At 40.3% G+C, this 26,445-nt stretch overlaps 2 protein-coding genes across 3 annotated transcripts; one reads left to right on the top strand and one right to left on the bottom strand.

Annotated features, from left to right (window-relative positions):
- Positions 1-1,844: 1,844 nt before the first annotated feature.
- Positions 1,845-22,774, top strand: LOC308383891 (anoctamin-8-like). Of its 2 annotated transcripts, none has more exons than XM_080862095.1 (18): positions 1,845-2,128; positions 4,660-4,770; positions 7,739-7,871; positions 10,687-10,825; positions 10,933-11,029; positions 11,321-11,437; positions 11,586-11,713; positions 13,555-13,716; positions 14,440-14,592; positions 15,023-15,149; positions 15,325-15,380; positions 15,484-15,558; positions 17,259-17,756; positions 17,997-18,149; positions 18,228-18,419; positions 18,527-18,658; positions 18,871-18,981; positions 19,390-22,774. In XM_080862095.1, exons 1-18 carry the CDS (start codon positions 1,930-1,932, stop codon positions 20,050-20,052), a joined length of 3,246 nt encoding a protein of 1,081 aa, XP_080718221.1. In that variant the 5' UTR covers positions 1,845-1,929; the 3' UTR covers positions 20,053-22,774. The 2 variants fall into 2 exon arrangements, with proteins under 2 accessions (XP_080718221.1, XP_080718220.1); XM_080862094.1 differs by having other exon boundaries at positions 17,994-18,149.
- On the bottom strand, positions 21,476-26,247 carry LOC308383892 (DET1- and DDB1-associated protein 1-like). The gene is made up of 5 exons (XM_080862096.1): positions 25,909-26,247; positions 25,583-25,663; positions 25,367-25,418; positions 23,638-23,699; positions 21,476-23,515 (listed from the first exon to the last, which is right to left on the bottom strand). The coding sequence occupies exons 1-5, from the start codon at positions 25,915-25,917 to the stop codon at positions 23,411-23,413; spliced, it is 309 nt and encodes a 102-aa protein (XP_080718222.1). The 5' UTR covers positions 25,918-26,247; the 3' UTR covers positions 21,476-23,410.
- Positions 26,248-26,445: the final 198 nt, after the last annotated feature.

Here is a 26,445-nt window from a genome sequence, read left to right as displayed (position 1 = left end):
CTGTTTCTGAAATGAATATTCATGTGTTAATGAGTTAAGTCGTGCTGGCTAACTCTGATAGAACCACTGGCTCACTGTCTTTAGCAAACGCTCTTAGCTAAACCATTCTTAACCTGTTAGTTGTGCTCTGCTCACCTTTATTTTGAAAGAAGTCTGTTAATGGCTCATTTGCCTCACTTTGCTTTCTTTCCCTTTCCTTTCTTTTGATTCCTTGGTTAGAGAGATGACTTCAGGTATGCATTATCAGTCAACTGTAAAGTCGAGTCCAAGTGTGGGGTGAATGAAATGATTTCGTGTCAGGAGATTTATTCAAGTACTGCAAACAAAAACAAACTTGTCATTCCTGTAATTGGGGCTCTGGGGAATCTGTCCAACTTCTTACTCTGCTACAACATCCATGCTACCATCCGAATGTCACAGACTCATCAGCCTTGCCAACGTTTGTCCAATTCTCTAGTTTTGGTGAATGTGTGTCAACTGTAGCTTCAGTTTCCTGTTGTTAACTGACAGGAATGACACATGGTGTGGTCTTTTGCTGCTGTAGCCCATCTGCTGCAACGTTCAATTTGCTGTGCTTTGAGAGATTCAAAGTCTCTTAAATCACATTTTTTCCTGATTCTAATACTCAGAAATGTGTCACCAGAGGGTGGTCAGAAAATACCAGCATGCACATTTATTTATGTTGATCTGAGCAGCAGAAAGTTCACAGAAGCAGTGGACCTGTGAGCTCATGAGAAATAAACGTGAATTTTGTTTTCTTCCTTCTTTAGTTTTATTAAAATTGTATTTGAGAATTGACTTTGTGCTTACTTAAATGTATGCAATGATGTCTTGGGAAATATTCATGTGCACTTCTATCGAACAGGGAAATGGTTAGTGTGGCTTGACCTAATTAAAATGTGACATCATTTTTTTTGGTTTTGTTTGTCTTGTTTTGTACATGAACAAACGTGTAAAACTCAACTTCATTATGACCAAATACATGACCCTTCCTAAAACCAACTTGTTAGTTGTGTCTAACCATAGTCGCATTTGCTCGCTATATTTTTAGTTGAGTGAGCAAATTTGGAATATGTAACTAGGCCAGCAAGTCACACAGAAAAAAAAATACAGTGAAATGAAAAGGCTTCCATATGCAGTCCAGAGCCACATTTTATAGATGCCAAAATAATGAGATATGACTCAGGGATTATTAAAAACATGACCATGTCAGACTGTCAGGTTTCTTAATTTACTGCTGTGTAATAAGCAAACTACTGAGTGTCACGTGCATACAGACTTGTATAGAAGCTGCTGTCACCACTAGACCCCTGGTAAGCCATGGTAACCACTTCCTCGGCTGCATTCTCCTGCTTGCAACCTCAGAAGATGATTTAAAAAGCAAACTAGTCTGAATTAATTTTTTTAATTCGCAAAAGACTCCGATGATATCCTGGGCAGAAAGAAGATTGATTTAAAAACCATTGGTTACGAGTTTACAATCAAAAGTATATTAGTTACAGATACAGGCCATTAAGTCCTGGTGATAACAGGCTATTAAGCTTGAGCACTGACTTAATTTAATATGCGAGAACTTCCAATCCTGAAGGGACTCAATACAATCCTGTTCACTTTGTAGATTTTCAATAAATATATTTTTTCAAAAAAACCAAAACATAAAGTGCACCTTCATACCGCCAGTGGACCTGCAGTCTGCTAGGTGTTCCCCTAAAACTCTGTCGTCACACAGTCACGACTGGTGCGCGTAACGTGTACATGCCATGATCATGTTCCTCCTCCTCTTCCTCCTCCTCCTCCTCCTCCTCATCTTTCACATACATTAGGGTTTCCCTTTGCACGCAACAGCCATGAAATAAACGAAAAAATCAGAGTCCTCCGTGCGGTGCGGTCTTCCAGCCAATTCACCAACTGGAGTATTTGTGCACCACCATGCAAGCGGCGGGCACCGCGGCAGCTGATGCCGATGCTACTGTAAACAGTGGCAGCAGCAGCAGCGCCGCAGCCATAAGCGACAGAGACGGGGCAGGGGAGAGGATGGAGAGGACGGTGCCAAGCGAACAGCAGCAGGACAGGACCAACAACCAGCAGCAGCATCAACAGACGTCCTCAACCCCGTCTGGAGTGTTGAGTGAGTATCGCAGAGAAAGACTGAGGGGGTGGGGAGAGGGGTGAACTGCAAAATGTGTGTGTGGACTCGCTTTCTCTGTGGTCACAGAAAGCGAGTGTTTGTGTGCCTTTACCAAGAAAAAAGAAAAAAGAAAAAAAGAAATGAGTGAGAGAATGGGGATAATGCACAAACGATATGGTGCAGTCACTGGTGCTGAACAGACTTTACTGAATGACTCACTGGGGAGACAGGAGGGATCCGTCTGTGACTGGGTTGAGGTTTCCGTGTCCTTTAATTTCGCCGCTACACGGTGCGCATTCCGATTCAGGCAGGCCCGGGAAGAGTCCGAGGCAGGCTTTCTGGTCCACAGGTGCATGAAGGGCTGATATGCAACGGAGGTGTGTGTCCCGGCGGGCTGTCGGATACTGTGCGCTATACTCCGAAGACACTAAATAATGCGCTGCGAGCTCAGATGTCAGCTGTGACTTTACACGGAGAAATAGCATGCTACAGTAGTGAGTAAGCAAGAGGTGGATGGATGGATGGATGGATGGATTATGAAGATTATAAAAAGCAGTGAGAACTATATGCGCTGTCATCTTTTACTCCACTCTTCTGTGACAATTCATGGGGGTTTGCTCTGTGGTGGCATGTTTCAGGACGCATAGATACCTTGCCTTTATTAAAGACTCGGGTAATAGTCTGGGCCTCTTACTGTATAACCCTTACAGTCCAGGCCTGAACAGTGTCACGATACTGCTTTCATTTACGATCTGACTTCAACCAGCCAGCGTAAACCACACTGGGGGGAACTTTGGTGTCACATAATATATATACATACATAAAAAAGAACTTTAAACTTTCAAAGGTTTGGAAAGATATCCTACCATTTCCCATTGCTCTGTCAATCTGGAGGCTACAGCAGATTATCAAAGCTTCCGCCTTTCTGGTTTGTGTGTAGCCTGTTTGTTGAAGACTTTGCACTTCATGGATTCTTGCCTGCTGTTTGACCATTGCATGCTGGGAAACCACCCCATCCCAACTTGACTTGGCAACAGAGTATGTAAACAATATTTAGGCTTACTCCTCAATAAATATTTAAATTAGTAGTAAAATCAAACGGAAAAAACATGTTGAGAAGTAACTTTCTAAAAGCATTCTTGAGCTATAACTTGCTGTCTGATGAATCCCAACAAAAATATGACACAGAGTAAACTAAGACACAGTCTCATATTTGATCTAATATTTAATATTTACTGTTGGACTTGTTTTTTAGAGTCCCATTGCGCTTGATAAATATCATCATTCTCATTCGTTATGTGAAACCTCTCACGTTTGTATCAGTAAACTAGATGTTAAAATCACAATTAATGATCAGAAAAGCAAAACAAACTGCAAAACCTGGACTGATATAAAAACGCAGCTGTGAAAAAAAATATCCGATAGCCAGTGCTTAGTAAGTGTAATTTTGTTTGTCATGTTATGTATTAATTTATCTATAATTAATATGATAATTATGTCTCATGGTGTGCACCTGCTCCATTGCATTCTTATAGGCTATTAAATAAGCTCATCATTTAAAGATAATTTGACCCTAATTTGATAAAATGCTTCTTCCCAGGAGAGAAATTTGCATGTCAGACACACGTTCAAGTAGAGGATTCTTCATGGCTTTAATGAGCATTTCTGTCATGGGGAACCAGCGAGAACATCGGTGTGCAGTACTCTGAAACACATGGAGTAGAACCGGCCAGTGTCTGTAGCTTGGCTTGGATCGCATCATTATGTCATACAAAACGTCAGATCTTTATGAATTTATTCATCGCATTTCTGGTTAGGTGTGATTGATGTTGGAGTTTATTAGTTTTGTATTGAATGCAGTGAGCCACAAAATACTGTAACACAGAAGATGACAGCAGCACCGAAGGCCCTCAGAAAGAGGGCTAATACGTGCTGTAAGTAGGTGATGTGATATTGCAGAATGTGACATCCAGAAGACAGGCACACACTGAAAGAGTGTTACAGTATAATTCAGTGAACTATGAAGCGATTCGCCCATCACCGTGGCTGTCGCTCCTGAGCGTGAGCCACTGAAAACCAACGTGTGAAAGGCACAGCAATAAAAATGATGACTTCAGACTTCAGCGTGTCGTTATAATGCACAAGTGGGATGACGCTGCTGAGTACAACCGAGGCCTGTTGGTTTGTCAGCACTTAATTTTTATCTAGAGAGGCTTGAAAAAGTAGCTTGTTAGTGACTATTTACTCACCGACCAGTTTGCAGATGGTTTGTTTGTTTGCCTCTCAGAACATTTGCTCAGTCACAGCACTATTAACCTTCACTGGAGATGACTCATTATTTTCTACATTTCAGTCCCTATGTCACCATGACAGAGCAAACAGTTAATAGTGAATGGAAAATGTTGTGATTAAACTGATATCAATGAAAAACTGGTCAGTTGTGGTTAGCATCTGTCTTTTTTCTCCTTAAACTTTGTTAACCCCAGTTTGACCCAGTCTCATCCTTTCTCTATATTACCTGTCTTTCTTAGATAAACTGTTTGGGAAGCGACTTCTACAGGCCAGGCACTTTATTATGTCACGGAAGTCCTGGTTAAAGATGGTTCCCACAGAGAACTGTGATATACTGATGACATTCCCAGGTACAGTAAGCTCAGACGTGTCCTGTTTGTTTTGTCTGTCCTGTGCTGAAGCCCTTGCTGCAGAGAGAACAGTGTTCATTTAATATCAGTGATGATCAGCCACCCACTTAGTCAGATGATTGTGACTATCAGATGGGCTCTGGGGACAATTAGAAATCTTCCATTTACTGTGCTTGTATTTGCACACCATCCCCTTCTGCAGTGTATTTTAATGAAGCTGTGAATTCGTTGGCCAAACCTTCACATATACAACACGAAAGTCCCATCCTATACATTATGTTGCATTTTAACATGACACCGTTTGTGTGGGGTCTATGTTAGACTGCTTTTGTAAATAATCTTTGGTGACATGAAATCCTGCAGCATATATGTTCAGTTTACTGCATCTGTCTGGTATTTCTACTCTTCATTTTCAAGACAGTGTGTCCTGGTTTTGAGGTGTACATTTTGCGACCTGAATTCCCAAAAAGGTGGGATGCTGTGTAAAAACAGAATACAATTATTTGCTGATCTCATAAATACATATTGTACTTACAGTGGAATACGGAAAACATCAAATGTTTAAAGTGAGACATTTGACCAAGACTGCAGGGGGACTCCTAATCCTCCAACCAGTGTAAAATCTTAACCAAATCAAACATGTGCATCATAAAGAATGAGATAACCATGTCCGGTCAGGGCCTGGGTTAACAAGGACTGCATCGGGTGCCGTTGGCCAACAGGGTGCTGGAGGAATCTGTGCTACTGTTGTTGAAAGATAAAGAAAGAGGAAAGGGGAAGGCATGTTTGAAGGTAAGGAGAGAGAAGGAAAGGCAGGGGAAAGTAGCAAATCTAGGGACTATAACTGGTAAAGAAAGAGAGCTGGCTGATATGATGGAGAGAAGGAAACTAAATATATTACGTGTGCAGGAGACCAGGTAGAATGGAACATTGTAGGTGGATTCAAGCTGTTTTACCATGCTGTAAGTAGGAAGAGAAATGAAGTAGGGGTAATCTTGTTGGAAGAGTGTGTGAACAGTGTTACTGAGGTGAAGAGATTTTCAAAGTGCCCAAAAGGGTAGATGTGAATAAAAAGAGAAAGAGGAACTCTGGAGTAAGTTGGATGACATGCAAGAGAGTGTCTGAAGGGGGAAGAGGGTGGTGATTGGAGCAGACGTCAATGGACATTTGCGCGACAGAAACAGAGGTGTTAAGTGGGTATGGTGTTAAGGAGAGAAACACAGAAGGACAGATGGGGGTGGATTTTTGCCAAAACTATAGAAATGGCTTTGGTAGGGAGGTAAGAGGGAGGACCACGGCATGACATATAAGATTGGAGGAAGGTGCACACAGGTGGATGACATCTTGTGCAGAACGTGCAGTCTTAAAGAGATAGGAGGCAGTAAGGTGGTGTCAGGAATGTAGTTATAGGGAACATCAGATGTCTGTAGGATAAGTGAAGGCAGATATAAGGATTAAATAATGCAACAGTCAAAGGACAATAAAGGTGAAGAAGAGAGTCCAGGCAGGACACGGTTGTCAAGGGTGAACTCTGACAGAAGAATGGCACCAAGAGTGAAAGGGATGGTAGTGAGACCTGCTATGATGTATGATTTGTAAATGGTGGCAGGAATTTGACAAAATTCCTCTCCCAAATTTCCAGTAACTGCTCTCCTCAGTCACCGGATTTTTACAGGCTGCTGTTAAAAGGAGAGGGGATGTTACACGGTGGTTTACACGACCCTGTCCCAACCTTTTTATGAGACATGTAATCATTATAAAATGGTACATTTTCTCAGCTTAAGTATTTAATATGTATTTGAAATGTCTTCTTGTCAATAAAATGTGTTTATGCAATTTTATTATCCTCATTATTAAGAACTGAGGTTATATATATATATAACCTCAGTTCTTATATATATAATGTCTCATATATATAATGTCTTATATATATAATGTAAAATGAATTTCATTTAACTTAATTAGAGTAAAGGGATGGTTGAGACTGTTAAGATGTTTAGTGGTAAAACAGGAATTGAAATGTAAACTCTTCGACATTGGATCTTACGATTACTGTGAAGATTTTTTATGATTAAGAAAACAAATCTGAAGAATGCGCGTCTGGTTTTTATGACCACTCTGAAAAATCTTTTCACTGCACACACTTCCTTTTGAGCCGACCTTCAGCAGAAACATCGGCTGCTTTGATTGTTTAGAGTTCAACTGTTTCCACCTATTTACGCTTTGATGTTTTAAGTCATTCATCTGAAAGTGCACACATGACGCACAGAATTGCACCTTAACTGTCTTATCTTGCGTACCTGCAGTTTTTAATCAAGGCAGGCACGCTTGAATTTTAACCAGAAAATGTAGTCTTATCGAGTCAGCTGAAGCAGTTTTTAATCAACCATAAATGGCTCAGTATGAGTTTATTCTAAGCAATCAAAGACAGCAGCTGTTACAAAATTGTAACTCAACAATGTGCAACAGTCAGAGCTGAATCTGATAGAAAGAAACACAGACGGCACATGTTTATATATAAATTGCACCTGTTTTAAAGCGTTTCCACGTTAGATGAACTTAACGTTGTAAATGCTTTTCAGTGTGATGTTTAGTGTTAGTAAGGTCTATAACAGTTTCATTACTGGTTCAAATTTTTCATAGTCAGCTGAAAAAGATTGATTGGTTACAGTCCTTCCTCAATAGCTTTTAAAAAAATCTTTGTGGTAAATGGAGACAAGTATTTAACTGGAAAGGCCTGTTACTGCCGCCTCCACCTCCCACCTACCTCCCTGCTTCATGACACTTCAGTCAGAGCTGTGAAAAACTGGCTTTGGTTCAGCCTCCTTACACAGCATCAAACATGTAATTTCCTTATAATTTTGATAAACGAGACTCTAAACCTGCCAAGTTAATGTAGACTGTAATAAAACTACATGTAAATGACATTAATGCGATTGATAAAAAATGTCAACATTTTCCCCTACAGACACAATAGATGACCACACTCTGCTGTGGCTTCTTAATCAGATTCGGGTTGGAATCCCACAAGTCAGCATCCAGGTTCGACAGCATAAACACACCCAGGCAAACGCCTTCTTCATCACAACAACGTTTGAGAAGTAGGTAACTCAAACTCTGTCTGTGTGTTAGGCCATTTTGACATTTTATACCATTATTGATTTACACCTGCTTCATCTTAGCCACAAACAAATACCCGGACTTAGTGTTGGGTCGTGGCAAATAAATGTGTTTTGGTATGAAAGAACTGTGTGTTTACAGCTCCGATTCAGTTAGGTGCAGTTAGATACAAAAATGTGAAGTATTAATTTTACATATATGATTAGATGGTTTTGGCATATACAGTTAGGCCCATAACTGTCTACTGTTTGTAGACAGTTATTTTTGTTTTTCCGTTACGTGATCTTGTGTGCACCGTCACAGTGGATTTTAAGATTAAAGCCCAGAGTTTCAGCTTTAATTAAAGAGTTTTTTAAAAAAAAGTTGTTGTTTTTTTAAACTAACATAATTTTAAATACGAGGACTGTTTTTAATATTTGAAAATCCTTTGTAATCAATGACTGCCTCAGGTCTTGAACTCATGGACATTACCAAAGGCTTTGAATGCTGTGTTTGCACTTTGTCCCACATAGCAAAATTGGTATGGTCCGAATCTGGCCCACACAATGTGCTTAGACATGGCCCGCATACCGCAAAGAATGACAGCCCTTTGGTGGCCAGGATCTGGTTTGCCAAAGGTGGCCCACACATGGGCCAGCACAAGGCCAATTGCAGACACACTGGTGGTCCTTTGCTGGCCCATGTGTGGATTACCTATGTGGGCCATGTGTAAGTTGTGTGTAGAGGCGGTTCTAGCCTGTTTGGCGCCCTGGGCAAACACTCCCTCTGGGGCATCTCTCTATATACTGGACTGTATGCAGCGGAGATGACAAGAAAGTTTACTTTGACTTCAGCAGCGAGCAGGCGCACCAAGGGCTCTCGCGCTCACTTTTCGCGTATAGAATTTCGAAAAAACATCGGTGCAAATTATAAGTCTGTATCATGATGTCTGGTGTTTTTGTGTTTGTTGTTTTGTTTTTATTTTGTTTTATTTTGCGAGTTGGTTATTAGATGCTACTCCAGCCAGCCAGAGAATCCCCCGCTGCCCCACCCTCTTCTCCCTGTACTGCAGTCAGCAGGCGCACCTCACAAACAGAGGGCACCCTTACTCCCAGCAAATAGAAAACCGATCAGTGCCTCTGCCATTCCCAATATGCGCTGGCATGACGTCGGGGCCGCATCAGAACGAGCATTTTTTATTTTTATTTTTTGCCGATGCCTATGATGCCGCCCCCCACCACGATGCCGCCCCGGGTAACCGCCCGTGTCGCCTGTATCAAAAACTGCTACTGGTTGAGTGCAGCCACGGGCCAGTTACAGACACACTACTGGCCCTGTGCTGGCCCAGAACAGTTTCAGCTCTGGCCCCAGATGTCAGCCTAATGTGTACCTTAATTAAGCCATGTAATAAGAACATGTGCATAATAGTGCAGATGTCGGCATGATACATTGCCGGCTTAATACCAGATCTGGGCCAGACCTCCTTGCAATTTGGGATAGCTCTGTCTGATCAGTTTGCACCATTTAATTTGTCTGAGTCAGAGCTGTACACATCACAGTTCATCCTGCTGCTTCTATCAGCATCATCATCATCGATAAACATGCCAGTCATACATGCCCATGCCATAACACTACCTCCACCATGTTTGACAGATGATGTGGTGTACTTTATTTCATCAACTGTTTCGATTTTTCTTCAGACTTTTCTCTTCCCATCATTCTGATATAAGCTCATCTTGGTTTCATCTCTTCTTTTTCAAGAACTGTGGAGGCTTTTTAGATGTTTTCTGGCAAAGTTTAATCTGATCTTCTAGTTCTTGAGTTTAACTGGTGGTTTTCTCTCATTATTTACACTCATGAAGATGTCTGTTGATTGGAGATCTTGACAATGATACCTCCTCCAAAGTGTTCTTGACTTGGTCTGAAGTGTTTTTGTTAACCAAGGAAAAAAATTCACAATTCATCCGCTTTAGTTGTCCTCTGTGGTCATTTTTTTTTTTTTATTGGTGTTGAAGATCTAGCAAGTACATTCATTCATTTTAACAATGTACCAAGGTGGAGTGGGTGGAGGTGAGAATTAGGGTTGATTTGTGACTCTAGAATTGCAGCAAGAGTGAAAGACGGGTGAGACCTGCTATGATTTATGTTTTGGATACAGTGGCATGAACACAAAGACAGGAGGTAGTAGAGTTGAAGATGTTAAGATTTTCATTGGGAGGGACCAGAGTGGAAAAGATTAGAAATTAGTACATTAGAGGAACAGCTCAGGTTTAGTGGTATGGAGACAAAGTTAGAGAAGCAAGGAGATGATTTGGACATGTGCAGAGAACGTAGTGGATATATTGGAAAAAGACTGTGCCAGCTGCCAGGAAGAAGGAAAAGATGAAGACCACAAACGAGATTCATGGATGTGAAGGAGGACATGCAGTAATTTGGTGTGACAGAGGACGATGCCTGAGAGAAAGGGAGTCAGAGGCAGATGACCAGCTGTGTTACAAAAGACCAGGTCTTACCCAGCCCAAAAAAATTGGTATTTAGTCAATTGTTCCAATAATAATTTTGTGGCTCTGAAAATGGAGTACTAAGTGTAAAATGTCACAGTCAATGAACAAACTCTAAGCAAGAAATGTAATTAGAGTATTAGAGTAAAATTATTTTGAACACATGTGACAAGTCATCCTCCACCTCCACTTGTATTCACTGCAGTTTGATATTCACCGGCCCTTAATGTACCTAAATAATGAAACATTTTCAGTGCCGCGTCTGTGCAGTGTCAGTTCTCCATCAGGGTTTATGCTGCTGTTCATTCACCCTCAGCTTACTGCAAGGAGCGGAGCAGATGGGCATGCACAAGAACGTTAAACCACAGTTTGGTGGTGGCATGCGGCGCTTTTCCTGTGAGGAGGACAACATCTATGAGAACATTGAGAGCGAGCTCTGCTTTTTTACCTCTCAGGTTAGAAGCCAAACCCTGGGTCATGTTTGAATATCTTAAACAGTATAAACGGATTAAAATGTATGTGTTCCTTTTTTTTCCTGCTTCGTGTTCGTGGTTTTGTTCAGGAGCGCCAGAGCATCATTAAGTACTGGCTCGATAACCTGCGAGCCAAGCACGGGGAGGTGCTTCACAACATTCACTTCCTGGAGGGACAGCCAATCAGTATGCTGGGGGGTTTTTATGAGCACTTTATATTGAGGCATTCCTTAAACACTCCACAAATTCATTTGCTTTTAAATGCAATATTTCATATTTTATCCGAAGTACAAATAGATGCCAAGTTCATCATGAACATCTGTTGTTCTAACACAAGAACCCTCACTGAAAACTATCAGGACATCCACTGTTAGAGTTTTACTTGTTTCACTAAGATAAACTTAATGTATTGTTTTTTTGCTTGATTACATGAGATTTTAGAATCCATGTTTTTCCAAACTTGATGTGTCTCTTTAGTTCCAGAGCTGATAGCTCGGGGGGTGATCCAGCAAATGTTTCCTCTTCATGAGCAGAGGATACTCAACCAGCTGATGACATCTTGGGTCCAGGCTGTATGTGAGAGGCAGCCCCTCGGTAGGAACATTTACTTTGGAGGGCAGTAAACAGAAGGCCTCCATTAGGCCTACATACAGTTATAAGGAATATTAAATGACACTGTAAAACATTATGTGATGCCTTCAAATCCTAAACCCTCAACATTTTCAATTTTTCTACTTTGTAGATGACATCTGTGACTACTTTGGGGTGAAGATTGCCATGTATTTTTCTTGGCTGGGTTTCTACACCAACTCCATGCTTTATCCTGCTGTCATTGGTTTTCTCCTCTGGATGCTAGCAGAGGCTGACCAGGTACTTGGACCATTTTTTTTCTTTCTTGAAAACATTTGTAATTTTTGGACACAGATTTTTGACAGTAAATTTGCCTCTGTACACAACCACAGTGGGTTTCAAATACTCAGAAGTAACTGGACAATTGACTACAAACAGAAAAAGCACGTTCCCTCATTATTTCTTGATTAATTAGGAAAAGATCAAAGCTCTAGAGCTGATTCCAAGTGTTCAGCTTGTATTTGGTATTTCTTCTGTTCTCACTATGAGGTCCAAATAGATGTTGATGCAAATGCAGGTCATCATTAATTAGAAAAAAAGAGTGTTTGATGAAAAAATTATTTCCAGGAAACACAACTTCACAACATGTAGCCAAGTCAAAAACACCCTTGAGGATGTAGGCATGTCATTGTCAACAATCGGTAATGTACAGAATTTAAACAACTCTACATCAAGTCTACAATCAACAGTTGCCTTCATGTGTGGAAGGGTTTGTAAACACTGTATTTCCTTGTTCCTCTTGTATTTCCTTGTTGTAACAAGGTGCAAAACACTGGATACACTCAGTAACAAGGAGGCCAGATTATGCTTCCCCAGACAACACCTATAACACAAAAGCCTGCACAGTTCTGAACAGGTGAAACCAAAATTAACGAGTGAAAAGAAAAGCAAGAAGAAGTAGAGAAACAGCTCATGAAGCATGCCACATTATCTATTAAAACATGTTGGTGGCAGCGTCATGGTATGACTGCAGTGGAACCGGTTCACTAGTGTTTTCTGATAGAAGTAATGGGATGAATTGGAAGTGTACAAGGCTATACTCTCTACTCAGCCTCAGACAAATATTACAAAACTGATCAGACATTGCTTCACGGTGCATTTACAAAGCAAAGAAATCGGATATACTTCACTGGCTGGGTCTGTCATCCAACAGAGCATGCTTTTCAGGTATTAAATACAAAACTGAATGTAGAGACCCACAAACAAGCAGCAACTGAACACAGATCCTGGACAGCCTGAAAGGATTTTCAGGATTTAAAAATAAATAAATAAAAAATCTTTACAATTAAAATTATGCCAGTTTGTCCAATTTCCTTTGAAATGGATGCCTGTGTATAAAACCAGCTTTAATTTCAAAGCAGGTCAAGCCAAACCTTTGTAAAAGGCCTTAAATTAAACATGAAAGTCTGCACTTCAGTCACACCTTCATTGATTTAAAATCCACTGTGGTGGTGTACAGGGGCAAAATAACAAAAAAAACAAAAAAAAGCATATTAATCTCAGGAAAATATTTAATTTTTTCTTTAGCTTGTTGTGGAAATTGAAAAAAATGTATTTGTATAAAGCAAATTCAGAGTATTATGTCATCAAACATATGGCTGTGGACCACTAAATATTCAAATAGATGATAGTTGATCTACACGGAAATAATCGTATTCGTTTCAGCGTATCGTTTTCTGGTTTGGCTCTCCTGACACTATAAATACTCTGGCACAGAGGCTTTTAATTTGAATGTGTGAGATTGAAAAGATAGCAGTCCCCGACAGGAAGTAGGCAGCTTTGATTTATGGTCAAGCTGACGTGCTGGCACGGTGAAAGCCGAACAGACAAAAATCCCTCTTCACGATCGCACAGTCGCTATGTAACATGTAAGGAGTAAACACTGGGGTAGTATGCATGAAAGTAAATATGAAATTTCCACTGAATTGCCTCTAATGTTTTTCATAAAATGCTTAAACTGTTTATAAGTTAAAGCAACACATGATACAAACTAAATAATCTAATCAGTGGCACTGCATGGTATAACTTTATCATCACATGTTACAGCATTTTGTCTTTGGTTCTCTAATGCTCCTGCTCAGACCAGTCAGGATATCTGCTGTGTGGTTTTTGCCCTCTTCAACGTTGTGTGGGCGACTTTGTTTCTGGAGCGCTGGAAGAGGCGAGAGGCAGAGCTGGCTTACAGGTGGGGCACTCTGGATACCCCCACAGAGTCCTTAGAGGAGCCCAGACCTCAGTTCAGGGTGAGCACTGTTTCAGATCTTATACCACCAAGAATTTTTCAGTGATAATGATAATAAACTTCTAAAGCTTTTTTTTTTTAAATTAATGGATTTACACGCAGACATTGAATTCTTTTATTCAGCATTTCCATTTTTATCAAAGTAAAAAGCTATATCGCTGTCTTTGCATGATGCAAGGGATCAGTTACTCAGTTCTGCAGCAACTCAGTTGCGTCACAATTCCAGGAAATGTGATCAACGTGTTTCTAAGAGTATTGTGTGAGTGTGAGTGTGTCTGCGCGGGGGGTGGAGGTGTCCAACTCACTGTGTCCTGCTGTGAGGAATGAATAGAAAACTGCAAGGGGGGGGTTAATGCCTCAAAAGGGGAGTGTGGGAACTCCTCAGCACAAGCCCGGCTAGCTCAGTCGGTAGAGCATGAGACTCTTAATCTCAGGGTCGTGGGTTCGAGCCCCACGTTGGGCGTGATAGCTTTTAAAGAAGAAATACATATAACCGGAAGTTCTACAAAGTAGGAAGATCTGACTTCTTGGCAGGCAATGTTGCAAATTTTACTGATGGCACGAGTTTCATGTAACAAATTATATAGAGAGAATTAGCTGTTTGCTGTGATAAGACACCTCATTTCATTTTTACACTTCGAATGATGACAAAAATCCCAAAATAGCCTCCAATCTCATATTCAGCCTGCCCCGTCTGTTCCCTCCTCCTCTGCTGTCTCTGCAGGGAGTGAAGCGTTGCAGTCCTATAACTGGCTGTGAGGAGTTCTACTACCCACCCTGGAAGAGAGCTCTGTTCAGATGGCTGGTCAGCCTGCCCATCTGCCTCCTCTGTCTCTGCTTCGTCTTCCTTGCTATGCTCCTCTGCCTAGAACTGCAGGTTTGACACCCAGAACAACCGTGTGCAGGTTCAGTGAGACAAAATGAATTTAATATAGTCATGGAGATTATGTATATCTGTGTTTAATTCTACTCTTAATGAAATAAATACAGTATATAAGGAGTTTAACAAGAGAGGTAAAAAGTGAGAACAAATTTGCTTCAGACCAATAAAGTCTATCTTTACTCTGTCATAACGTTACCATGTTTTGTTTTGTTTTTTTAATAAAAGCTATGAAGAATGTAAGATCCATGTCAACTGGTAGTCCTGAGTAATGTGTTATTTTCTAAAACAGGTTAAACAGACCATAATCAACTACACCTCCTACCTGCTCACATTCATTTAACGGCCTTTTAAAAATAGCCCAGGGATTTGAGACATGAATGAACAGGCCATTAAAAATGTATCATACTTCTATTTCACTTTGCAGGAAGTGGTGATGGAGATTCAGGAGCTGCCTAGTATTACAAGATTCATTCCGAAGATACTTCTGGCCATGACAGTAACTGTATGTGATGAAGTGTATAAGAAGATCGCCTACTGGCTCAATGACATGGGTAAGAAGAAATTAAATTTAATGAAGCGTACTTGCCCATGACTGTGATTTAGATTATGTAACTCTTTGGTATGTAGAAGGCTGTCCTATGTCCTAGTCTGCATTTTTACTTTTTGTTAGAGGAAAAACTCCTGCACACTGAATAACACTATTCTTATTTGCATTTCTTTGCCTAGAAAACTACAGACTCCAGAGTGCCTATGAGAATAATCTCATCATCAAGATGGTTTTTGTAAGTCATTATTTCCCCTCATTTGGGGATAAAAACAGTTTACCATGAACGAGTGAGTGAGTGAGCGTTTGCATTTCTGCAATGCTTTCTTCTTGTTTTGCAGTTTGAATTCATCAATTCTTACCTTAGCCTTTTCTACATTGGATTCTACCTCAAGGACATGGAGAGACTAAAGGAGGTAACCACAGTTTTATTTATTAAAAGTAATTTTATCTTCAAATGCCCAAATGTCACTTTGCTGAACACTGGGCACCGTGGCCCAAAGTAGCGACTCTACACCTGAAACTTGGCAGTTTGCAGTAGTAACCTTGTTGTTGTCTGCAATTTTATCAACCAAACTGATTAACCAAAGGATTTTTTTCAGCTGCAGACAGCTTGGTTATTAAGTTAAAATGAGCGCCATATTTTATTTAGTATTTGGGGGCTTTTCACATGAGTTCATTTCCATTCAAGTCAGGAAGTGGAAATAAAACATTACATTAATGGTTGTTGATATTAACTTTATATCTAATTCAGGTTCAGCTACAAAGACATAAACTAACAACCTCAAACCATATGATCACATGACAAAAATGACTTGAATATTCAAATTCATAAGGTCCATATATATATATATATATATATATATATATATATATATATATATATATATATATATACTGTGTGATGTCAACAGCTAAGCAACTTGAATTTTTATTGTTGTTTCCTTTTGAAGGGGTGTTTTTCCCAACTGGAAACTAATTATGCCAACAGCACATGAATGCAGCATTAGTAGAAATACTTATTTTTTATTAAAAAAGCACTACACACCCAAAAAAGGTATTTTATCCCCAAAATTCTTATAAATACAATATGACAATAGTATGCTATGTTATATTATAGTAAATATTACTGCTGTCTTATAGGTGAACCATTTTTTCAAATGTGCAAAGGTTACATTAAGGCAGGTATTTTGTTTGAGTCTACAAATTCTGAGTGAGTGAACATAGAGTCACGTGGCAAAGTGTAAGGCTACAATCCAATGTCACTGTTTAGGTGAGAGATTTAATGTTAGTTGTGTAATACCGTATAAAGGTCTTCAGCTATCCCTCATTTTTTTGTATTTTGCCAATACAATAGATGCGGTGATTTCTTTAAACTTGCAAACAACAATGAAAGTACAGTAGATGAAGCAAAAACCAGTTTGTTCCAACAACCTCAAAAGTCAATATTTGATATGACCACTTTATTTTTCAGTACAGCCTGAACTCTCCTAAGAAAGCTTTCTTCAAGCAGTCATCAGGAGTAGTTCTCCAGGCTTCTTGAAGGACCTTCAAAGATCTTCTGATGTAGGGTGCCTTTTGTTCCATTATCTGTCAAAATGATAATGATTCTGAAACGGTCTGTCTGCAGTAGATTGTTTTTAAGCCTGCAACTTGGCACACAAAAAGAAATTGGTCAGGTACAAGGACTGAGTGAAAAAGCAGCCAATGTCTAAAGAAAAGCTTTGGAAGACCTTTAGAAAGCCTGGAGAACTACTGATCCACACCAGTTTAAAACAAAAATTAGAAACAAGTCTATTCCATTCTGAGTCCCAGAGGGATCCCTGTCAGTCACAGTGCAAACGATGCATGGTGCAGAAGTAAATTTAAAGAATTGAGGGTTGCTCAAGACTATTGCACAGCATGGCATAATAATGAAACACTGCATTTGTTGCCCTAAACTTTAAATCATACAAGATCAAAGCTTTAACAGCAACACCCACAATTTCTTGAACTAAGCACCAGTTTATTATGAATCCCAGAGTCTGTTTTTTCTTTTACTCAACAATCACTGGGTCTTGCTTTGATGTCATTCTTACATTCAGCATAGTAACAGATCCCGTCCTTCTCTTCACAGATGCTAGCTACTCTACTGATTTTCCGCCAGTTCTTACAGAACATCAAAGAGGTCCTTCAGCCTTACCTGTATGAGCAAAACAAGCTCGGTGTGTTCACTCCAAAGGTGCTGTGGGAGCTTCTCCAAGCCATCGTGCTCAAATATGGCCGCCTGGCTCTGGGAAAGGCTCAAGCTTCAATGACATCCTATTCTTTTCTGAGTCCCAGAGGAATTCCTGTGAGTCACAGTGCAAACGGTAACCCAGAGCCAAAGAGAAGAGGAGATCTGAAAGCAGGATTCAGGCTGACAGAGGAAGAGTGGGACATGACAGACAGTGCCATGAAGCAACGTAAAGTCAGCTTCACCGAGAAGGTCGACTACCAGGATGTCACAATGGACACGCAGGCAGCGGATGACAGCTCCCTAGAGGACAGTCCCACGCTGGTGGAGGAGGGCATGGATCCTTCCAGTATTTTTGATAGCTGCGATGAGGACAGTGATTGTGAAGTGCTGCCTCAAGTATGTGGTTTTCTTAATTGAACTGTGTATCAGATTCTATTGCTGCTTCGTATTCTTGCCGTATGTCTTTAAGATGCAAAATTGACGTCCTTTGCTTTAATAGGTATCAAAGGTCTCAATATTACACTGTGCTGTTTGAGAGTCATTTATCTCACAATATCACAACTAAAGTATGCAATGCAAAGCTATAGAATTAAAGCTCCTGTTACTACATTAGCAGTCTAATATTTACTTTAGCAGGACACCAAAGACAATACCACCTCTGTCTGTCAGAGAAGAAGGAATGTGGGGGAGGGCAATGATGACAAGAAATCATGGATCGATCCACCGGAAGAGCCAAAAACTGTCACTCTGACCCAGGCCGAGATTGAGAGTTGTATGCAGACATACGAGGTAGGACTACACTTAAATTGAAAATAATTTAACATTTAATAGAAATTTTGTTGCTTAACGACAACTTGACCCTGACAGGACACACTTCAGGACTACCAGGAGATGTTCATTCAGTTTGGCTATGTGGTGCTTTTCTCTTCTGCGTTTCCGCTGGCGGCCATGTGCGCCCTTATCAACAACATCATCGAAATACGCAGCGATGCCCTGAAGCTCTGTACCGGCCTGCAGAGACCGTTTGGGCAGAGGGTGGAGAACATAGGACAATGGCAGGTCAGTGTGTGTCATGCTTTGAAAAATGTCAGAAAAGCCTCCAGGCTCCAGTGTGCACAGCAGGGGCATCTGATAATATGTAAATATCTCTCCCTGTGTGTCACCAGACTGCGATGGAGGCCATGGGCTTGATAGCCATTATAGTTAACTGCTACCTTATTGGTCAGTGCGGGCAGCTTCAACGTCTGTTCCCCTGGCTTAGTCCTGAAATGACCATCATCTCCATCGTCCTATTGGAGGTATTTGCAGTCGTGTAAATTTGGCAGGGAAGACCTTTGTTTGTTTTCTGTAAATGTGGAAAATGTTATTTTCTTATATTTATTGTGATTTTTGGTATTTGTATGACATGTTCAATAGAAATATTAAAGACAGGCGGGAGTGGGAGAATGCCATTGTGCCTTGGTGGAACTGTGTGTTGAGAGTGTCCCTTTGTGGTCTTGGTGGTTTACAGCACTTTGCAATCCTCCTAAAGTACATCATCCATGTTGCCATCCCTGATATCCCTGGCTGGGTAGCAGAAGAGATGGCCAAGCTAGAGTACCGACGAAGGGAAGCTTTCAAGGTATAACTGTGATAGCTTGAAAGACCTTCGGCCAACGTAAGGCTTGCTGTTGGCTGCATACTGTGTCATGTCTTTGTATATCTCTACATTTGTGCCCCTTGGTGCCTCATGGTGTGCATTATCCAACAATGCACACCAGTGAAGCCTTTTCTGATTGTAATGAAGAAGTAACTGTTTGTGTTTGTCTGTATAGTCTTGTTGGCATCTTGTCGTGATGATAAGTCTCATTATAGAGATAGCAACACAACTATGAGCCAAAATGGAAAAAAATCTAGATATTTGTATTTATGTTTGCATTTCATCACTGTTAGTATATATATATTTTAAATGGATAATATTTCAATGTATATTTCTATATGTATTTATCCCTCATCTTCTCTCTTTAATGTCAAACTTCTCCCTCTTTAGAAGCATGAGCTGCAGGCCCAACAACACTTCCAGCAGCAGCTCAGGCGCCGGCGTGAAGAAGAAGAGCTTCAGCGTCATGCTGAGCTGCAGGCCGAAGCCCGTCAGGAGAGTGACTGCCATAAGGCAGACACCCAGCACCAGCATCACCATGACAAAACACAAGTAAGCAAGCCAGGGGACAAGCCCAAGAGACCAAGCTCTCTGCTGGGAAACAACAATGTGATGAAGCTTAAGCAGATCATTCCTCTTCAGGGGAAGTTCTCCTCCGGCACGTCACGCTCACCGGCTCAGTCCCCAACGGGAGGCGAAGCAAAGCTCCCGGGATTTCTGAAGTTCTTGAAGTCACCTGAGGTGAAAAAAGAGCCAGCAGTGGCAGTTGGAGCCACGCAGGGGTCAACAGTGACCTCTTCAGTTCCCCCTAGTGGCCAGGAGAGGTCACAATCCCCCAACCGGACATTCAGTCCTGGGAAGCTGTTCAGCTTCAGCAAGTCAGAGGGTACTGTGGTGTGCGCAAATGGGACACAGCTGACCACCCAGGCTGCTAACACTCAACCCAGTAGGGTTGAGTTAAACACATCCTCAGAGGAATTACCCTCGAATGAGTCAGATAAAGCTGAATCGAAACAACTGACTGATTTAGAAAGCTCCAACTCAAAGACTTAATAAATGATCAGCCAAACCAGTGTATTATTATAAAGTGGAGAGCAGAATACAAGTGACATTGATGCACCTGCACTGCAGAATATTAGTCATGAGGACCACATGTAAAGTCAGCGAGGATTAGACTTTCACACTTCATGCAACTTACTTCTCACAAAACATTAAACTGTATCTATTAACACTCGACTATCTAACTTCCATGTAAAAATGTACAGTAAGCATAACTCCTTGAATGGAGCTTGAGTAACCTTTAATGAAGGTTCAATTACTGCATGAGTGGTTTTCAACAGCACCAAACACTGTATTGATGTGAACGATAGCTCCCCCCCTCAATTTCCAGGACTTTATCACCAATGAGCCCTTTTGTCAGAGGTCACGAGCAGCAACTTGCCATTCTGTGTTTATTTCTCCTTCATTTTGATGCCTGTATAAAATGCATGTTGCATTATGTGCATGCATTACTTCTCCATTATGTCTTTTTAGTTGTGAAGCACTTTCAAAGCCATTGTATTCCTCCGCAATAGGTCAGATTTATTCACTGTGACCATAAAAAAATATTCTATTTTTCTTAACTTTGATTTTCTATGAATTATTTTACTACATAAATTAGTGAATGTACTTCCTTGATGCAAATAAATCTCACTTTAATAAACGCCCATCGAGAAATAAAACACTCACTGTATGACTGACCGCGCTGCTGGATCAATTTCTTTGCTGGATGTAGGGCTTGAATTAAAACGCTCATATACATTCAGAGGCCAGTTTATTAGGTATATCTGTTCAACTGCTTGTTTAGCCATGCAGACATAGTCCAGATGAACTGCTGTAGTTCAAACTGAGCATCAGAACGGGAAAGGAAGGAACACATGGTTGTTGGTGCTAGAGAGGTTGGTCTTAAGTATTTTGGAAACTGAGCTGATAGGTAGGCAATAGTAACTCAAATTATCAGGATCTCTGAATGCACAACATATCAAACCTTGAAGCTGATGGGCTACACAGCAGAAGACCAAAGCAGGTGTGATTGTTGTCAAGAAAAGAACAGGAAAGTGAGGCTACAATTTGCAAAGGTTAACCAAAACTGGACAATAGAAAATTTGAGCAATTTCCATTTTGCAATAATTGTGTGATCCTATCATGTCAATATGGACCAAAACCTCTGAAATATGCTTCCAGCCCTTGGTTGGATCTATGCTGTGGAGAATTCAGGCATTTCTGAGGGTACAAGTGGGTCCAACCAATTATTAAAAGAACTGTACTTAAGTGGTCATTGGTGTATTCTCTTATATAAACATGGTATTAAAGCTTTCAGGTGCCAAGCTATAAAAAAATAAACAAGTGTTTAAAGTGTTGTATATTACCTGCATATTTGCACATGCAATCAGAAAGAAGGATCTTTCTTCAGTTTCACCCAAAGACTGGCTGCTGATTACAGAGTCATCTTTACTGCATGTCAGAGAGCAATCTATACAAGAACATCCAAAACTGACAATACAGCTATACAATCAACTCAAAGCAAAACAACAAACTTAATCAAGTGATGGAATACAAACCATAAGACATCAGGAGAAATGGGTGACTCTTATATGAAGCTAAAGAAAATACACTGCCTCTTTCAGGTTTAAAGTAGTACTTGTGAAATCTACGTGTACTCTCATTCCACTGACCTGCACAAGCGACGAAAGTGAACATTCATGAGTCAGACACACTGATAAAACCTCTGAAAGATGAAATACACAAGTCTATCACCCACTTTCTCTTAAATAAAGTGGGCGTTTAAACAAAGTACATAAGTGGACTAAGGACAGCACTTGCTTCTGGCCAAACATCAAACTGCCCAGGAACAGCTCAACCAACACAAAGAGCCCAAAGCACTGACCCATCCCTTAAATTCCACACACTCAAAGCTCTTGCACGAGGGGGGATCGACATGACATAAGGTCAGTTTTAATTTGTGGCTGGCTCGTGTACACTGTAGCAGGTTAAACTTTTCAAAAGGTATTTCTTACCTAAGGTGCAAAAACTCAGCAAATTAGTTAAATGCTTTTGTTTCATTTACAGAAACTCCCTACAGCATAAAAGTTGTCTTAACAATTTGAGGATAACTACAGCTAGCTTGGGAAAGACAAAATTGGAGTGAGTCTTGTTACCTGATAAAAAGGTGAGGGCAATCACAATACACATACTGTACAAATATACAAGATTCGCAGAGCCATGGGAGCAGCTTCACTCTTCGCAATGTATGTACTGAACCTTGTTGATCCAAATATATTTCCTCAACATGGCTCAAATGACTGACGTGTTTAAGCACATGAGAACAGCACATTTACATCTAGGATGCTCAGTAGTCCCTCAAAACAACAGTATGGCTAAAGTGTAAATTTACACATATTCAGTCAAATACTGTGCTGATGGTGCCATTACAAAGATCCAACTGCTGAAGTATTAAGAAGCTGAGATTTTAGCTACAAAATATGTACAAGTAAAAATTGCATCCTCTAGTATAAATATTGGCTTGGATGTTTTCTTACACCAAAGTCCATCCAATTCTGCAGTGCTTAATCTTCCTGAAACACAATGTAAACCAAGGGGCACCCTAAGACGCAAGTGGAAACACACTCACTTCCACATAAGGCAATAAATCATTATAGTTATTATTCATCGGGAGAAAACAAACATTTCTTCAATCACTCGTCTTGTTTCTGCAACACAGCTCATAAAAAACAAACCCTGAATCTAACGCTAAACCTGAACCACTATTAAAATAATTATTTCCACTTATTGTAATAGCAGTAATCTTTAAAAAGATTACCTAAAATGACATAAGTAACAACAGAAATTGTTCATAATTCAAAAATGTAAGTTCCTGATTGAAAAATATCCACAAGGTCATCTCACAGCACATGCACATTTCAGATATGTGTGAATTACTGCAACTGTAAACCTTTAAAGGGTCAGCCCAAAAGTTTTGTTTTTTTTTATAAATCCCTGGCATCTTTAAATAAAAACTACATGGGTGTAAGTGGAATAAAACCACAGGGACTGAGCAATAAGGAGGTAGATGTTTGATCATTTTAAGACTACTATGAAAAGAAAAAACAAACCTCTGAAGTAGAAGTATGGCCTCCTCAAAGTGAAGAAAACAATGCATGAAAGCAGTGAATAAACTGAGGAAAAGGGTATTTGGTTAAGGAGGAGCTCTAAAGTCAAGTCCAAACATTAAGAACAACTTGACAGCTGTGGTCTGAAATCAAACTGCTTGTGCAGCTGTGGCGAACTTGTTTGCAAACATGTATTTTGCAGCGGCTCGTGCATTTTGTCTGAGTGGGTCAGTCTCTACTCAGAGAATCGATGGCGCAGCAGTTTATGAAGCTTCATTCGGCTCTCTGTTGTCTGTTCTTGCAATTTTTCGTGGAGGTGCCGTGTTCTCCCCTTCTGTTGGTTCCTGTTCTCGCTTTTTTGCCGCATTCTGATGGAGTAAGGAAAAGGATGTTAACCATTGAACTACAACATAATGGAGACGTGCCATCATAGACAATATAGTTAGAAACTGCTTCCTCCATTAGATGAACGATATTTAAAAGCCTTTACCTTCTTATCCCACTGTTGATGTAGATAACGTAATAAGATGTTTGTCTTCTCTGTGACTATGACTGAGGAACAAAAACAGAGATGATCTGATCATGAGAAACACAAAAGCACACAATGCAAAAAGAGAAAACAAATGTAGAAATGCATAATAGATGCAGAGTGTTTATGTAGAGTGACTTTTGGTGAAGATGCAGACATCAATGTTTAGGGAATAAAAAGAATTGTGATATCAATGAATCAGCCAATAATCTCTAAATGCATAAATAGGTAGACAATATATTTGAGTCAAAGTGAACATGTTAAATGATGAGCCATCTCCAACCATATAGAGCATTTTATAAATGATTTTACTTGACTGCACACATCTAATGCCTACTGCTGAGAGTAACAATATGAGACATCATATACAGTGATGTGAAAATGTATTTGCCAGCTTCCTGATTTCTTTGTTTGTTTGTTTTTCCCCCCGTGTTTGTCAAACTTACATGTTTTGGATCAAACAAAATTTAATGTTAGACAGAGACAACCTGACTAACTGCCTGTTTTTAAAATTATGATTTCATTTTTTAAGGAAAAAAGCTATCCAAAAACACATTTCCCTGTCTTGATGCATGCTCAATCATCCAGGTAAGTACATCCCAAAAGGTTGATTCTGTTCATCTGGACGTAGCATTTTCAATGAGAGAACGTTTCGTCACTTGGATGAGTGACCTCCTCAGTCTCAGCTGTGTTCAGCAAGAACTACAATCAAATCTCTGTGACAATTGGTAATGAGTCTTTCACATTGCTGTGAACTTGCTGAGTAATTTGGCCCACTCTTCTTTGCAGAATTGTTTTAATTCAGCCATATTGAAGGGGTTTCTACCATGAACGACCTGTTTAACATCATGCCAAAGCATCTCAACTGGATTTACAGTAAGTCTAGACTTTGACTAGTCCACTCCACTCCAACACCTTTTTTTGAGCCTTTCAGAGGTGTATGTTTTGGATCATTGTCCTGCTGTATAAATCAAGTAAGCTTGAGCTTCAGAACAAAGTTATAGCAGGACATTATCCTTCAGCGTTTTCTGGTATAGAGCAGAATTCATGTTCCATCTGTTACAGCAAGTTGTCCTGAAGAAGCAAAGCAACATCAGACCGTGACACTACCACAACCATGTTTGACTGCCGGTATGATGCTGCTTTTATTAAATGCTGTGTTAGTTTTATGCCATACGTAATGGGACACTCCTGGGAAGGTTCACCACTGTTTTCCCAAATTGTGGACAATGGCTGTCATTGTGGTTCAGTGGAGTCCCAGCCTTAGAAACAGCTTGTAACCAAAGACTGATAGAGGTCAGTGACTTTGTTTCTCTGCTGTTTCTTTAGATTGTTTTATAATGTGTTCCTTTTTGAGATTTTTATGCCTGCACAGGGGTTGGGGCAATTACTTTTTCCACACAGGGCTAAGCAGGCGTCCCCTGACAAATGATCAGTTAATTAAGTGGATATTGTATTTACTCAGTCATTTACTTTGACTAATATTAAAATTAGTTTAATGATCTGAAACATGAAAGTGTGCCAAATATGCAAAAAGAAAGAATATGAAACAAAGAAGGGGCAAATGCTTTTTCACAACACTGTAAGGTGATAATGATAAGCCTATGACAAGTTGACATCAGTCCAAAGTTTAGCAATCTGTGAGAAAGAACGTAAAAGCCTAGAGGCCATTCACTGGGTGTGTACTTACTCTGCTCTGAGGGATAATCCCGAGTTGGAAGATACACAGATGGTCGACGGTTCTACCAAAAGAAAAAGAAAGAATAAGACAGAGGCCCAAGTTAGTCTATTATTGTTTAAACTGCTTCAGACATCAATAAAGGCATCACAACATGACAAAACGTTCTTGAGCTCAGATTAGAAATGAAAACATCTGAGCATGATGAGAAACACAAGCCTCACTCACTGAGGCTTTGCACACCGAGTCTGCATGGAACCTGCTGAAGTTGTTTTTGTTGTAGACGGGCAGTCCCTTCAAGAAATCTCTCTGTATACACAACAGAAAAATAAGACGATAAACACTTAAGTGTAACTACAGCTGCGACACACATACACTACCAGATGTAAAACACACTCAGGCAGGTTGCACAAACAACTCCTGCCCTTCACATTTATCAAGGTGACGTATTTGTAACGTGACAGACTATTTACAGCACGTCGCACTTGCTACAACAAGCAATTCGACGCAATAGCAACTTAAACAGTTCAGGAATGAAGTATCTATGAACCAACCTTCTCCATTTCTGCCCGGGTCGTGCTCTTCGTCTCTTATTGAGCAAAGCACGGTGAGGGTGAAAACCAGCAAATGCTACTGCTTTAGCTAGCTAGCTACTAAGCCTTGTTTTTGTCGAAGCCAAGATACCGAACTGTTTACCCGTTCAACGGCGCCTGCTACAAAACATAAACTACGTTTGATATGATTGCATCGCGTCACTTCAGTCAGGTAGAAAACTACCACTCGTGTAACTACAAAAACGCCGAGTTTTAGGGTCTTTTTGGCCGCCAACTTGCTACTATTTTAAAACTCCATATTTGTTGTTCGTCTCTTATGGGCGGCTATCTTCTAATACCCAGCCTATCTCATTGGCTGAGCAGTGACAGGTCTGGGAAAAGAGAGAAAGAGCAAGAAGCCGATTGGCCAGAAAGTCATGACGTAGAAGACAAATTCCCCAATACGACGCAGGTTATGGACGAGGGTGCTCATAAAAACAACACTACTTTCTCCACTATTCCTCCCGCACGTACACCGTTTATCAGCTTCTGGGGATC

The sequence above is a fragment of the Rhamphochromis sp. 'chilingali' genome (assembly GCF_963969265.1).
Source record: "Rhamphochromis sp. 'chilingali' genome assembly, chromosome: 16".
NCBI classification, from domain to species: Eukaryota; Metazoa; Chordata; class Actinopteri; order Cichliformes; family Cichlidae; genus Rhamphochromis; species Rhamphochromis sp. 'chilingali'.
The sequence above is the reverse complement of the archived record's forward strand: the minus strand, read 5'-3'. Positions and strand labels throughout refer to the sequence as shown.

Excerpts from the sequence above, each read along its gene's own strand:
- LOC308383891 (XM_080862094.1), top strand. The coding sequence starts at position 1,930 with ATGCAAGCGGCGGGCACCGCGGCAGCTGATGCCGATGCTACTGTAAAC. Across the intron at positions 18,420-18,526 it reads AGAACATAGGACAATGGCAG|ACTGCGATGGAGGCCATGGG; the intron begins GTCAGTGTGTGT and ends GTGTGTCACCAG. Across the intron at positions 18,659-18,870 it reads TCTCCATCGTCCTATTGGAG|CACTTTGCAATCCTCCTAAA; the intron begins GTATTTGCAGTC and ends GGTGGTTTACAG.
- LOC308383892 (XM_080862096.1), bottom strand. Across the intron at positions 23,700-25,366 it reads GGATTATCCCTCAGAGCAGA|TCATAGTCACAGAGAAGACA; the intron begins GTAAGTACACAC and ends TTTGTTCCTCAG. Across the intron at positions 23,516-23,637 it reads ATCAACAGTGGGATAAGAAG|AATGCGGCAAAAAAGCGAGA; the intron begins GTAAAGGCTTTT and ends TTACTCCATCAG.